Source organism: Melozone crissalis, unplaced genomic scaffold (genome assembly GCF_028551555.1).
Source record: "Melozone crissalis strain CALT ecotype California unplaced genomic scaffold, PUWL_Pcris_2 ptg000005l_1, whole genome shotgun sequence".
NCBI classification, from domain to species: domain Eukaryota; kingdom Metazoa; phylum Chordata; class Aves; order Passeriformes; family Passerellidae; genus Melozone; species Melozone crissalis.
This window is the reverse complement of record NW_026535783.1, coordinates 16,799,567-16,814,482: the sequence shown is the minus strand read 5'-3', so window position 1 is coordinate 16,814,482 and position 14,916 is coordinate 16,799,567. Positions and strand designations below refer to the sequence as shown.

The 14,916-nt window shown below is 44.9% G+C and overlaps 2 protein-coding genes across 3 annotated transcripts in view; both read right to left on the bottom strand.

The window, feature by feature from the left end:
* ZNF608 (zinc finger protein 608) overlaps positions 1 to 3,261 on the bottom strand; it is an 83,428-nt gene extending 80,167 nt beyond the window's left edge. For both annotated transcript variants that reach the window (XM_054287469.1, XM_054287477.1), the window contains exons 1-2: positions 2,627 to 3,261; positions 617 to 1,663 (exon numbers count right to left, since the gene is read on the bottom strand). In XM_054287469.1, coding sequence (XP_054143444.1) covers positions 617 to 1,501 — 885 coding nt within the window. In that variant the 5' untranslated portion in view covers positions 1,502 to 1,663; positions 2,627 to 3,261. The remainder of the gene's footprint in view (positions 1 to 616; positions 1,664 to 2,626) is intronic.
* Positions 3,262 to 9,044: 5,783 nt separating this feature from the next.
* LOC128943104 (uncharacterized) overlaps positions 9,045 to 14,916 on the bottom strand; it is a 42,405-nt gene continuing 36,533 nt past the window's right edge. Inside the window, exon 4 of the mRNA XM_054285912.1 lies at positions 9,045 to 9,178. Within this exon, the coding sequence (XP_054141887.1) occupies positions 9,045 to 9,178 (134 nt within the window). The remainder of the gene's footprint in view (positions 9,179 to 14,916) is intronic.

The window sequence follows — 14,916 nt, the reverse complement described above, 5'->3', positions numbered from 1 at the left end:
AGCACAATGAGCATCCCGCGTTCCACCAAGCGCCACGGCAGAGCCCCGGCCTCTGCCCACAGCTCCTGTTTCCTCCCCAAGCACAACCCCAGCTCTAGGCAGAGAGTCAGAGAGAGGAAGAGGGGTTCCTTTAGACTTTGGGAGAGGAATGGCCATGAATGCCTGCTGAAGCTGTGGAACAGTCAGCACATGCAAGACCTGCTGCGCCTGGAGCCTGAGCTCTGCAGCCCCAGCCTGCGAACACACGCCATCCCACTGGTACTGCTGCTCTCTGCTAAAATTGGGGACAGCTCAGGCAGCAGGGTCATCACTGCATTTCTCCTTCTGGGCAAGTGCAATTAAAACGAACAGACAAAACAGAAAGGTTCTGCAGGTCTGATGACGGGAGAGGAAATCACAAGGAAGAGCAGTATACTGGAAACATGGTATCTTCCATGTAGGGAAGAGGTCTCTGGGTTGGTTTTTTTGGTTTTTTTTTTTTTTTTTAAGGGAAGGAGGAAGGACATACGCATGTCACAAATACACAGCAGAGAGGACAGAGGAGCCAGACATACACTCATGGGACACTTATAGACATGGGGAAACACAGAAGAGGTGGAGAGGAGCTTTGTCCTACCTTTTCTGTTTTCAATTTCTTGATTCGCCTGTGGCTCTCCTCCTCCTCCTCTTCCTTCTTTACCAAAACAGAGTTCCCCATTAACCCTGAATCCGGGGTACTTTTGCTCACTTCCCCCACAGCAGAGGAGGTGCAGTGGAAGGGGCTGGTGCTTCCACCACTGCCTCCCTTGGCCCCGAAGCCATAGAGGTGCCCAGAGGGAATTTGGCTATTGCCACCCCCACTGCCATTGGGGTGGCCCTGCTGCAGGTCATGCTGCTTGTCCTTCCTGGATTTTCCTGCATCCTTATCCCGCTTGGAGCCTCTGCTGCCAGGGGCTTTACCTGGTTTCTCCTCTTTGTTTTTCCCACAAGAGGCAACGGTGGTGGTGTTGCTGGTGTTGTTATTATTGCCGTTTGGGTTACTGCTCACACTTTGACCCAGTGCTGAATTCATGCCAGTTGCCTCTCCAGGGCGCCCTTGGACTTCCTGCCTTTTGCCAGCACTGCTGATCTCAGGAATCCCATACAAGGCAGCAGAAGGCAGAGATTTATTAGCATCCTTAGAAGTTTTACTCCTTTTCACTTTTGATTTGCTAGTCTCTTTGTGAGAGGAATTCCCCTGGGGAGCAGAGGGCTGAACAGAAGCGAATTTTAGGCCATCAGCTAAGGCTGAGGTAGCATTAACCCCACTGGAAGCCAGACCCCCGCAATCCTTGGAGCTGGTGTTGCTGCTGCTGGTGGTATTAGAATTATTCATCTCAAATTTCTGTCTGTCCTTCTCTAAGTCGGCGTCCAAATCGATTATTAAATTCCCAACACCGATTTCCCAATCATCGCCACTGTCATAAGTGTCAACTGCGTTTGGATCCACACCTTTTCCTGCAGTAGAAGTGTTCAATGACATCCTGAAGATAAGATCTCTAGAGTAAAAATCCGATGAACTTTTCTTTGGAGATGTGGGGACATTCGTTTATCTCCGTTGGGCTCTCTCTTAAGTTCAACTCTTCTTGTCTCCCTCCCCTAGGTGTGTCTAGGCTCACAACCTGCAGTCCACATCCACGTTGTCCTGTGAGGAGGGAAATAGTCAAGTATTTCTTGTCTGGGTGTTACCACAATATAACGTCACTCAATAGAGAGGGGGCAAGGTAGGGGGGAGCAAAAACATTCAGCATTGCCATGCTCTTAAGTTTGTTAAGCCAGAGACAGTGGCTGTGGTGTTTTTATAATGAGCACTTTTAATCTACTTGTATACCAACATCCACAACCTCTCTTTAAGAGCCATGCCCATAAAAAAGAAGGAAAAAAAAATGGAAGAAAAAAAAAAGGAAGAAAAAAATTTATCTACATTATTTAAATCCACAAAGTTCAGGAAATACATTCAGAGAAGTGGTGCCTAGCTGTTGGAGCACATGTTGTAATCTAACCCTTTGGACCACCACCTAGACACGAAAAGGAGAAAAGGAAGGACAGGGATTCACTCTTCAGTGCATTCCATGGATTTTGTGGCTTTTTTTAAACCAGACCATTGAAGTTTTGTGACTCTCCTGTATTATCTTTTGCCCCCCCTTCCCCTTAATCTCCTGGGGGGGGGGTGGGGGAGGAGAGTGCTAAGGAAAGTGGGAAACCTCATTTTCCCTGCCACAATACACCTTCTGTTAAAAACAACAGGCTACAAACTCAAATGTTTACTGGAAAATATTAAAATCCATAGGTTAAAATTAAAAAAAAAAAAGTGAGAAAAAATAAAAATTCTCATTCCTTTAAAAAAATATCCTTAAGATAACAGTTCTAAAAGCAGCTCTAATGTATTCCTAGGTCACACAATTGTTAGGTCTGTTAAATATAGTATTACTGACTGTACAGGAAACTGATTAAGACATACACTTTAAGTGATCTGCACCAAGGTGGCCTCAGTGACCGCAAATGAGTGTGTGTTTGACAAAGCTTAGTTAAAACGATTTTTAAAGGGATCTCTCCCTTTTACAGTCGACTGCCGAAATATTTATACATATATACGCATAATGCTTACCTTTAATCCTTTATCATTTTTAATTAAACCAGCAAATCAAAATGCTGTTCCCACTCGTCTCAGCAACAACTCTGTGCCTCATTTTACTTAAAGAGCAAGTGATCAAGAAGTAGAAAGCAAGTATCATCTCAGCCAGTATAAATCGGTCAATAACATATCTCCCCCTACTTTGGCACACGGATCAGAAGTCCATTTTTTTGTTTGTTTGTCTAGGCTTTTTTCGTCCTCGCTTAAAGAAAAAGAAGCAAAAAAAGCAAAAAAAAAAAAAATGCTGTGCCTCACAACTTTACGAGCTGGGAGGTAATATTTCACATTCAGAAGTGAAGCATCAAGGACCAGATTTTTGTTTGTTTGCTTTTCCTGAATAAGCACCGAGAGGTAATAAACACCACAGTAATATTAAAAAGAAAAAAAAAAAGAACAACAACAACAAAAAAAGAACAAAAAAAAAAAGGAAAGAAAAAAAAATGTTTCCCCAACTTCACACTCCGTCTTCAGCCCCGGACCTGGGAGCCATCCCGATCAGTAAGTAATGATCCCACGAAACAAACCTACAGGCGCCCGGGTGTTACAAGACAGAATGTGCTAACATCGGGATAAATTAGTGAAAGGGAGGAAGGAAAAAAAGAAGAAAGGACTGAAAATCTGGGCTGGATTCCGCCTGTTAGTTGGGAAGTGGCATTTTTTTCGCCCGTCCTGACAGATCTGATTTCTTGAAGTAACTTGAGGGGAAACGGGCGGGGGAGGCGGGGGGAGGGGGAAGAGGGGGGCGAGGAAGAGGAGGAGGAGCGGGAGGGGGGAATCACTGATCTGATAAACCGGTTATCAAAACATTTTGTGGGAGTGGAGGAAGGACTGCGTACTCTCAAACGAACTAAATTTTCCCAGGGGTAAGATTTCGGGGAGGGGGGTGCCTGTCCCCGTCCGTTCGTCTGTCCGTCCCTCCCCCACCAGCCTTAGATCAGCGCTTTTTAAAAATAGGAATTAGAAAAAAAAAAAAAAAAAGAAGCAAACCACCAGCATAGGCACGTATCAGTTTCGAATGGCTGTCTCGGGGGGAAAAAAAATAATAACAACGAAAAAACCCGTGAGCTTGGGCTAGTCAGTCATGCGGTAAGTAATTCAGTAATTAGAGTCCGAGGAGATAAAGCAGACGACCTTTTTGTCAGGACAGATCGCTCCCACCTTATTGTCTCAGCAAACCTCGCAGTCTACCGTTATCACCCCCTCCCCCTTCCCTATGCCTCCCTCCCCCCTCTCCAAGTCAGACGGTCTCGGAGCTTTAGCTTAGTATTTTTAATTAGCCGGCGATGGGAAGCTAAAAGCCGTAATGAATTGCCGGTGGCGGGAGGGCGGGGGGAGGGGGAGGCGCGGCGGGCCCGCCGCCCGCGTCACGTGACGCCGCCGGGCGCCATTGGCCGCCGCCGCCGCCGAGCAGGGCCGGGGCCGCCCCTCACACACCCGGCGGGGCGGGCCGCGCCCTGCCCCGGCCCCGCGCCGCGCCGCCGGCCCGCCGCCTCGGCTGGAGCCCCGGAGTGCCCCCCAGGAACGCCTCGCCGAGCCCCCCGCCACCTCCCCGGGTGGGGGGGCCCGTTTACCTCAGGGCTTTCCCTTCCCTGCGCCTCAGGGCAGGCAGAACCGAGACGGCGATGGAAGCGGGCAGCCGCCGAGGGACGATCCCACCCCCGTCCCCCGGCTCCAGCCTCGCGTTTCTGGTGTCTCGGTGTGACATGCGAGGTGCCTCCCGGTCCGTCGGTGCCCCGTCGCTCCTGCTAACGAGCGCAGTGCTCTTGGGGCCCGGGGGGGCGGGGAAGCAATGCAGACTTGGCTGTAATGGTGTCACTTTTGTTCCCCCCCCCCCCCCCCCCGTGGGTTAGTTAAAACCCAAAAAGGCACTACGCTTTAACGCTCCCCAAGTGCACCGTCAAGTATGATTTGTGTGGCTACAGTGCTTTCACCCTCTTACTTCCCTCAAATAACTCACCCTGTCTGGGGGGTTGTTTTGGGGTTTTCTTCCTCCTTTAAAAATCCCCAAGAACCCTAGTTATCTCAACTCCCAAAACTCTTTAACACTCCCGTTTGGAGAGAAAAAAAAGAAAATCCCCTCTAAGTGCTATAGACACACCACGCAACCGTACTTACGGTCTGTATTGGATCGAGTTGACCTTTTCCTTCTAACTGCATTGAGTGTGTTTTTGTTGCAGCCGCTTTTTATTTTAGGAAAAAAAAAAATCTAATGTCTTCAACAGATTTATTGTGTTTGGAGGAAGAGAGCACCAGATATCATGAACCTTCCTTTCTTTCTTTCTAGAAACAAAATTAAAACAACAACGCCAAAAAAAAAAAATAAAAGAAAAGAAAAACTGGACAGAGAAGGCAAACCCGGCATGTGTGTCTGTCCCCTCACAGGCTGACACACAGGCACAGGGGACAGGGGCGCTGCCCCCACAGCAGCGGCCGAGGCGGGGGAGTGGGAGCCTCGCTCCGCGCGGTACCTGAGAGGGACTTTTCTTTGTTCGCGATGCCCTTTCCCTGCCGGCCAATCAGCACCCAGCTTTTATGAAACCGGGCCCTGCCATTGGCCCACCGCTCCTCCTGCCTGCCGGCGAGGGCGAGAGACACAAACACGCACCCGCTCGCTCGCTCGCACCCCCGGCACCCGCTCGCACTCGCGCCTTGCGGCCCCGCACACGCTGCGCCCCCGCGCACGCCGCACCCCCGCCCGGCACCCTCGCACCAGCCCGCCCCCACCTCCGCGCGCATTGTGCGCTCACTCACACGTTCTGCACTCGCACGCACGCACACGCACGCAGCCCCCTGCTCTGCCGCCCGCAGCCTACACCGAGCCTCCTTGCTGCAGCCAGATACAAAATCGTGTTTCCCATTTCAATTATCCTACATAACATTTAAAGCTGAGGGAGAGAAAAATAAATGAGGGAAGGGAAAGGGAAAAAAAAAAAAAAAAAGAAAAGAGAGGGGGAGGAGGGGAAGGAAAAAAATAGAAAACCAAGGTGGAGTGTAGCTCTGCCAAGACTCACACGTAGGGAGGAAGACTCCCTCATTTCGTTTTAATTTAATTTCAGGGCAGTTTTCGAAGCCATGATGAATGATTTTTCTGTGCCGGTTTCAAAGAGGCAATTTAGAATCTCAGTCATAATTTTTAAATGCCCCCTCATTCAAAATTATAACAGCTTGAAGCCAGCGAGAGAGGGTTGCTGATACACATGTGCGATTATTTTCGTGCTTAGTGGAGGAGAAAAGCAAACAGTGTCTGGAGGAAGGGGCTGAAGGGAGGTTCATGGTTGGGCAGCACCCCTGGCTCTGCTTGGGGGTCACCGAGCCGCTGCTCCCCTCTCCGATCAGCCCTCTTTCTTGCATTCACTTTTACAGCTCCTCATGTATTTTATTACATGTTCATTTTTACAATATGGCTTAAGTTAGACAGGTCGGGTTTTATTCTTTTTTTCTCCTTTTTTTTTTTTCTCTCTTCCTCTTTTTCGGAAGGAAGGGGAGCAGAAAATAACCCTTTTGTTTCCAGACTGCTGATTTACTGCCGCACGCACTGAAGTGTGAATGCCAGCGACCCTATAACTACCACGTGAACATCCTTTCACAGGAATTAGTAACACAAATCTTCCCTATCGGGCTTTGTGTAGCTCGAAAATATCCCCCTTAATCATTCCTTTTGTTTACGTTGGGAGCCATTATGCTACACCACTGCGTTAAATTGCGTTTAACCCTTCGCGGACGGCGGGGGTGGAATGGGGGCGGTGGCGGCCGCCGCCCGCGGGCACGGGAGGGTCGGGAGGTGGGGGGCACTAGCCCCGCAGACACCCTGTTCCTTTTAATATCCTTAAACACGATCTACTCTTTTCTTTCTTTTCCCCCCTTTTCCCTGTCTTTGACTTTTTTTCCCCCCTTCCTCTTCCCCTTGATCTCGCTGGGACTGATCTCCCTGTGAAAATCGATACGGGATGTTTTTCTTGCCAAACGTACGCTACGCCCAAGTCAAGATTTCCGGCAAGAAGTCAAAGCGTGGCATTTACGATGTCCTGCACACCCATGACAGGGTGACAAAATACCTCTTTGGATTTCGTCCAGCTGAGCAAATCACGCTCGTCAGCGTGCCCGCGTTGCAGGCTTCCCAATGAAAGCGGCGATTAGTGGAGAGGTACCAGAGGAGCAAACCCCCCCGGACCCGGCTATGCTGCGGGGGCTTTGCGGAAGGTGAAACAGGACTAGTGGGGGTAAAAAGCTCCCGTGGCGTGGCATTCGTCCGCTCTATGGCCACCCGGTCACCATGACCAGGGGCCCCAGGAGAAAAGGCTGCCCTCCAGGTGCTGTGAGTCCCGCGGACATTGGGGTCACCAGCATCAGCTACCTTGGGAGGCCTTGAGGCTGCTCCGTTTCTCCTGTGTAAAAATACCTACCCTTCAAGGGCTGATAATGAAGGGTTTATTAGCAGGGATATGTTCATTGTCAAGGAGGCCTTTGATCACATTAAATGTTTAAGCGATTACAAAGTGGGGGAGGGAAGCAAAAAAAAAAAAAAAAACCACCAAAAAAACCCCCAAAAAACACAAAACAACAACAAAAAAACCCCAACAAAACCAACAAAACAAAAAAACACCTCATGGCATGTGTGCGGCACAAACAAGAAATGCTGAGGTGTGAACAGTGAACACATCCCTGCCATCCCGCCCGGCTGTTGGGACAACGCAGGGATAATAGCAAGGAGGACCTGTGAGCGGCCACTTCCCAGCCGCTGTGGCAGCGGACACGGCTGGAGTCACTGGCACTCTCCCCCCAGGGAGGGACACTTATGCCCAGCATGAGCAATTTGTGGAGGAGTGGGCATGCATAATGTCACAAGGTACCGAAAATCACAGTTTCCCCGAGGGTAGCTCTTGAGTGATGTCACTCACTGGTTAGCAAAATTTTAAGATCAGCAACACCAAGCTTTTGGTCTACTTAGTCGTGGATCACTATTCCTGTTTCCTTACAGTATGTATTTTTCAGATTTAGGTAATGGCCCTGAATTTTTCAGTATTGACCTCTGTTTAGACACGTTTCACTTTGGGCTGCTTCTCGTCTGCAAAATTACAGTCATTTTCACATTATTATACAGTGAGTAGGAGACGGTTTGTATTTAGCGTTGGGTGGGGGAAGGGGTATTATGGGAAGTGATCTGCTACGGTCAGCACATAATTTCAGCCCAAAGAAAATTGCTTCTGAATAGATAGTCTGTTAACTAGCCAAGGAACAGTCGCTGGGAGAGATTACAAAAATGCCTCTGCTTTATCTGCCTTACACCATCATTTTAATTTTTGAAAGAAACGGTCAGGGGAAGAGCCAGCCACAGAGGGTTACTAACTACAGAGGCCAACTGACGGGGGTAAAGTATCCTTAAAAACCTCCTTAAATTACAAATTTCTGAGGGGAGCCTCTCACCCCATTCCCTCCTGGCATTTGTGTATGAGTCTACAGGGAAGGAGCCTGCCCAGTGTACCACATGGCTGCCAAAGCAGGGTTTTATTTACCCATTTCTGTGGCAGAAATTAGAGCAAGACTGCTTGCCGGCCCCTGGGTGCATCTGCAGCAGCAGATTCCGATGAGTGGATGCAAAAGGACCACTGAACTCACATTGTCTTGTAAGGTTAAGAATGTCGGTATTTCAAAAAGCTGCCAGGGCCCGCTGTGTGATTTAGTGACTTTTACGCCTTAATTTCTACCTGCTCTCCAAATTAGATTACAACTTTGTATTTCTGTGCATTTTACAAGATAGACAAAAGGCCAATAAATTAGTGATGATTGTCTAAAATAGGAAATCTGTACTTAATTGGTGCAGCTGTGGACTGCTAATAATACCAAGAGATCACCATTCACCCATCCTGGTCCCTGTCCGGATTTTTTTGTTTGTTTTGGTTTTTTTGGGAGGGTTGTTCGCTTTTTGTCGGTTTTGTTTTGTTTTGTTTTAACCTTGCCAGACATATGCATCGCACACGCTACGAAGATCGCTGTCGAAGGTCTCTTTGTTTGGCGGAGGGCCCGCGCTGCCGGTCCCGCTGCCCCGGGGGGGCCGCAGCCGTGAGGGGAGAGAGGCGCCTTCCCGCCCCTCCCGCGGCCGCGGGCCCTGCGCGCTGCCCGCTCCCCGAGCGCTGAGCGGGCGGCGCCCAATCAGCGCGCGAGAAATCGCTTTCGCGGCTCGCCATTGGCTGGCGGCGCGCGGGGCGGGGCAGGGGCCCCGCGCGCGGGCCTCGGGGGAGCGGCGGCTCCGCGCCTGAGGGGAGCGGGGCGGACCCGGCGCTCCGGCCCGGCGCCGCTGGCAGCGCCGGGGTTAAACTTGCCGAGAAGAACCGCAATAATGCCACCTAGGCTTACTGTCATTAGCAGCAAAGCCTTAATTGCCTCCCCTCATTCAGTCTGTCTCCATTTCTCCCTTTGTTCCCGTGTTCGGTGTTGCAGGAGCACGGGTACGGGTCCATACCTGCGATCTCGGCATTATCGACAGCGTGTCTGCAAAGATAAACCCATCGTTCTCTTTCTCTTCAACTTGCACCAAAGAGAGGGCAAAAATCCATTTCTCATCAGCACTTACTTGTCATACTAATTACGTAAACAATGAGTGGCGTTTCTCTCCTGTACGTTTTGCGCATAAAAGTTTTCTCATAACAAGACTTGAAAGCAGTGCACTGGAAATTGTATTGATTCGAAGATTTTGGGTTAGCGCATCCTAGAACCTTCAGAACATCCCACAGTATTATGGGCGAACTTTCAGTTGATGTGCACAAACTACTGGCTCTGCAGATTAGTTGTGGGTAATATATAACAGCATTGCTGACTGCCAGTGATCCATAGACCAGAGTGTGGGAACTGATGATACAAACTACAGAGGAGTCATTATACACTTGGCAGATACTTCTGTTAGATACAATTTTTTTTTTCCAGAGGCAATGCTGACAATGTTTCCTTCTTCTTTAGAGCAGTCCATAGACTCTTACATTTATCTGCATATTCACAAGGAGTCTCAGTTTGATACCTAATCTAGTGGTCAGTGTCTCTGACGTTTCAGCATACAAATATAGTTTCTACATGGAAGCAAAGTGCTGCTATGTTGTATATTGAAGAGCAACAAAGATGACCTGACAACTAGATGGAAAGATTTATGAAAGAGCCTCTATGTGCATGTGTATATTTATTTGGGAGTACAGAGAGAGTGTAAAAAGTAAACAGATAAAAACTATCCTTCTGAGAGCACAGAGACAGAAAAGAAAAAAAAGAAAGAGATGAAAGAGAACAAACCTGAAAAAAGTGGGGGGAAATGTAGAAGAAGAAGAAAAAAAAAGGAATGGAAAATAAAAAAAATAAAAGAGGAAAAGAGAAAAGCAACAGTTGAAAATAAATAAATAAATAAATAAATAAATAAATAAATAAATAAATATCCTACCAGTGTAATGTGCTAATCAGTGAAATAAATACAGAAGGAATAAATGAGACGTTCCCAAGTACCGTAGCATAGAACTTAAAAATTAGGCTGGAAAGAGCACTAAAAATAAATAATATGGGTAATTACTCCATGTTGGCATTAGAGTGGACTGAATGACCCAGAAAGTCTTTTCTATTCTGTAAATTAACAGCTCTCCAAGGTTCTGCTGTAGAATCTGAATTACAAACCTTTTACCTAGACGTGAATATAGCCTTCAGTTCATTGTATAGATGGTCAATTTTTCAAGTAATTTAAACAGCATATTTATTTATGTAGTGCTTTGTGCAAACATTCCGATAATGTTAAAAATATTTTTTTCTTTCATAATAAAGAGTGTGTTCTGAGAAACAAGGAATACATGTTGAAATCTGTTACAGTCTTGCCATAGCCTAAGCTTAATGTTTCACAGTCCATTATAATTTGTAATAGAAATGATAGATGCAGTTTCAGTATTTTAGTAGGACAGTGTGTCGATGTTCTAGTCTTGCCAAGGTGAAAAATGTACAAAAGGCCAGTGGCTGGGTACAGTACTTCACATTTTCAGAGAGAACAAATGAGCATGGGGAAATGAAACTGAGCCTTAGTGAATAGGATTGGATTGGTTTTTTAGAGGAAAGGCGAGGAGTCATAGGCCAGGGAGAGGAAAGATGAATCTTGAAATGGAATTTGCAGAGGAGTAGCCAGTTAGGCTTAAGGAGTCTGCAGCAGAAGTGGGTTTGAGAGGGACTTTCCCAACGTGAAAGGAGAGCAAGAAGCATGATGTTGAATAAGCAGAAGGAATTGGCCAGATGTAAGATCAGATAGCATATACCAGGAATAAGATAAAGGTGACTAACAGTCAGAATGTGCACTGTCTGGTAAAGTGAGGAATGACTCCGAAAGTTTTCAGAGCCAAGGCTGGGTATATCATCCTCACGGGAAGAGTGAGGAAAACATGCTGCTACATTTTTGACAGAAAGGAGCTCGAAGATGAATGACCCTTGAAAACCCACGAGAGAAGAATAAGAGTCTGTTTGTGTGTAGGTTTGAACCCAGTAGTTTTAAAAACTGCAGAGCTATGGAATGAGAAAACCTATGCTCTGGGACAAGACAAATACCAAAGATTTTGATAATCCGGATGAGAAGCATTTAAACAAACTAAATATGTTAGCTGCTAGAGCTGCAAGTGAAGAGAATAACCCTAGGAACGTCTCTTATGTGTACCAGAGCAAGCAACTGTGACCTCTTGCTTTCCTGACTGTCCTTGTTGCTCTTTTGTTGTTTCCTTTGCTGTATTGGGGCAGGAGAGAAACACAAAGAAAGCTTTGTACCCTCAGCTACACAAGAAGGGACTTGCTCTAAAAGCAGCATGAGGAAACAGGAGTGAGACAGGTAGGAGAGAAGGAGAGGGGATGATGAGACCAAGAGACTGAGGCAGTAAAGGCGGCGATGTAAATACAAAAAGGGAAGATTAGTAGAGAAGATGGGCTACTGGCGCAGTCTGGTCTCAGCTGTCTCACAATCATTATGTGACAACTTCTGTGATTTGGCCATCTTGCCTTGAAATAGTAACTAAAGCAACAAGTGAATGTAAAAGCATCAAGGATTCCTTTAGCCAAAAGTAACACAGCTATGTTTTCTAGTGGATGATGAAACACAATCAGGTGAGACATTACTCATTTCAAGGCTTACATTCTCCATGGAGGTACCTGAAACATTGCTGAACTGCACTATTGACATTTGAAGAGAAATCCCATCCAGATTTTAGACATTTTCTTCAGCAGTGTGGTTGCAAACGTTTAATTTAAAAAGAAGCCTGGTAAATAAAAGAGAAAATGAAAAAACAAAACAGCAACAAACAACAACAAACAACAAAACAAACCAAACAAAACCAAAAACAAACACCCAAAACTGAAAAAAAACCCAAAGAACAACAAACCAAAACTCCGGGGAATGCACCAAGTGATATAATCATTTCTGCTTGATCATTCTTCCTATTAATGGAAGGAAGTTGTGACTGTAGCTATACTGAGTTCCTCACATCTGTCTGTTTTAGAGCAGTGGTGTGAACTAAACGTAGCACCGTTTGTGTCAGACAAGAGGGCAGAGGTGGTCTGTTTAGCTGATGAGCCTCTGCACAGTCTGGACTTTGAAATCTGCAGGTCTTCTCATCACAGAGCTTCTGCTTCCTCACTTGTAATTTAGTGTAACAGTGATTACTTACCTTACAGGGTGCCCTGAGGACTGTGTTTGTTAAGCATATTGAGATCAAGTGTAATGTGATTAAGAACATCTGCATTAGATTTTGGCCTGTATAGCAAATAGCTGCTATTAAAGCAGACTTTCCAGTGACTGCAACTTCTCTCTTCTTTAGGACCAGAGAAAAGAAGTCCCAAGAATCACACAGGGATGTCAGTTTTATTTGCCTTATGTAAAGATCCTCTGTGCTTTCAAGCCCTTAAGCTAGGATGCAAGCAGACTTTTTGTCCAGTTCTCTGAACTTCCACCGGGGAGGTGGAAAAAAGGAAAACCTGGTGTGCTTTTTGTAATTGTCGTGAAAGAAGTCTTGAGCCCTTAGGAGATGTTTAGGAATTGTTCTGGAGCCTAAGCCTGTGGTGTCCTGGAGCCGGAACTGCTGTTTCAACTATCTTCCCACAGATGTACTATAAAAGAACCTGGAAGAAATCCTGTGAGGATCTCTGCTTCGACAGAGCGTATTCTAGTGAATATTCATCAAGAATGCCCAGAAGATTTCTTTTATTTAAACAACAAGGATACTTATGAATTGTTCCATGCTCTGGCCCATGGAATATTATTTTGCAGACTAAATACCTCTCCTTCGTTTTGTCCCGATTTGAAATTTAGGAATAAATCATATGATTTTTATTATAAAATTTTACTTTTCCATTTTACACTTCTATAATTTTAAGGGCACAAACGTAATGCTCTCAAAATTAAAAAATAAATATGCCCAAATCAAAGTTTTATATTATTTAAACAGATTTGTTTGGTTTTAATTTTAATGGTAATAGAAAAAGATATCTACAAGTGTATCAAAATTAATCAAGTGTATTAAAATGCAGTGGTTTTTTATTTGGAGAAATGAGTTTATGTTAAAAGTTTCTGTTTCTAAATCTTTTTATCTAGCACTTTGTATTTTGCTGGTTAAAAGCACTCCTCTGAGGTCAAATAAAAAATTGTAATCAAATGCAGACCAACTCTCTCATACTGCTGTTCAAAATGGTGAACTAGTTCTGAAATATAATCTGTTAACATATTGTTAATGAAAACATTTAGCACCGAGGTCAAGGCTTTTTGGGGGAGGGGGAAATAAAAGGAAAATACACTTTTTTTTCCCCAGAGAATATTCGCTGTCTAGCCTTCTTAGTTATTCTTCATAAAAATACATGGATTATGGTTTAGGGAAAATATTGTTGAGAGGAATACATTGCAAATGCACAAAATCAGTGGGTAATTGCTTTTACATTATTACTTTGCAAGGAATAAGTACAAGAACTGTCCTGGTGTTGAGCACTGCCTTTATTGCGTCTTTAGGCTTTAGGATGATGAAGAAGGCCAGGGTGACCTTAAACAGAAAATATTAAGCGCTAAGTCATAGTGCCCAAAATTTGAATATGTTCACATACTTCATAGTGATCAGAAACTTTCATGAATAGTTTGCTATATTCACACAGTGTCTCGACAACTCAGAATACAGATAATTGTTCCTAAGTTCAGTTACCCAGAAGGTATTTATAGAAAGAGCTTTGAGGAAAATGTGATTGTATTCCTTTTATTTCTCTCTATTTTAGCCTTATTAAAAAGAGAAATTATGCATCTGAAAAGAAAAACATGAAGAGGAGACCCCATTGCCATTACTTTGGAGAGCTGAGATGTGGAGAATGAAAAAGCCATTGGTCTCAGTTTTACTACCACAATGGCCTTTTATGAGAGGGATTAGATACGCCTAGAGCTGGTGCAGCATTCACTGCTGCCCTGGACAACAATCTGGAAAGAAAGACGATAAAAATCAGTTTGTCATAAGGTTAAATCACTACAGACTAGCTAGATTGGCTTTTCAGATTGTTTTTCATTTGGGGAAACAAGCTAAAAAAACAGAAAGAAAGAGAGAAATATGGCTTTAAAGCTGCTTGGGATGTCTTTTTTTTTTTTTTTCCTTCTCTCCCTTTTTTTTTCTTTCCTGCAAGATGTAGCATTCAGAAAACATGTTGAGCGAGTTGAGGCATTAAAAAGATCAGTCTTTCCTTGCTGAATGAAAGACTGTTGTGCGTGTGACTCACATACTAAACAGAAATCTGCCTTCAAAGCCTATTTTACTGCCTAATTATATATACACAAAATGTAGCTGTCTGTTTCAATCAAATCCTAGGAAAAAGAATAAAACTCCTCTTAAGATGCAATTTTCATGGTTTTTCATAACCTTAGAAAACATACTGCTAATGCAAAAGGGGGAAGTACAGCTGGAAGGTCCAGATAAGCCACCAGTCATTGTTTTGTTGGTTTTTTTAAAATTATTACTTTATAAAGACATTATACCTCCTACACAGAATGAGTAAAATTAGTGTCCTCTCATTATTTTTTCTCTTTATGGGTTGAGTTTTTTTCCTTGAAATCTTGTTATGCATTTCAGGAGCAGCCACTAGTTATGGAAAAGGTTTTTTTTAAGCAATCTCTGTTAGCAGTAGCAAGCTTTGAAGAGAAATCTAGGAATTCCAAACCTATACAAACCTTTGTACTGCACTGAGCACTCCATATGAGCAAAACCAAATATAGAGTGAAAGAATGCATCATAAAACAAAATAAT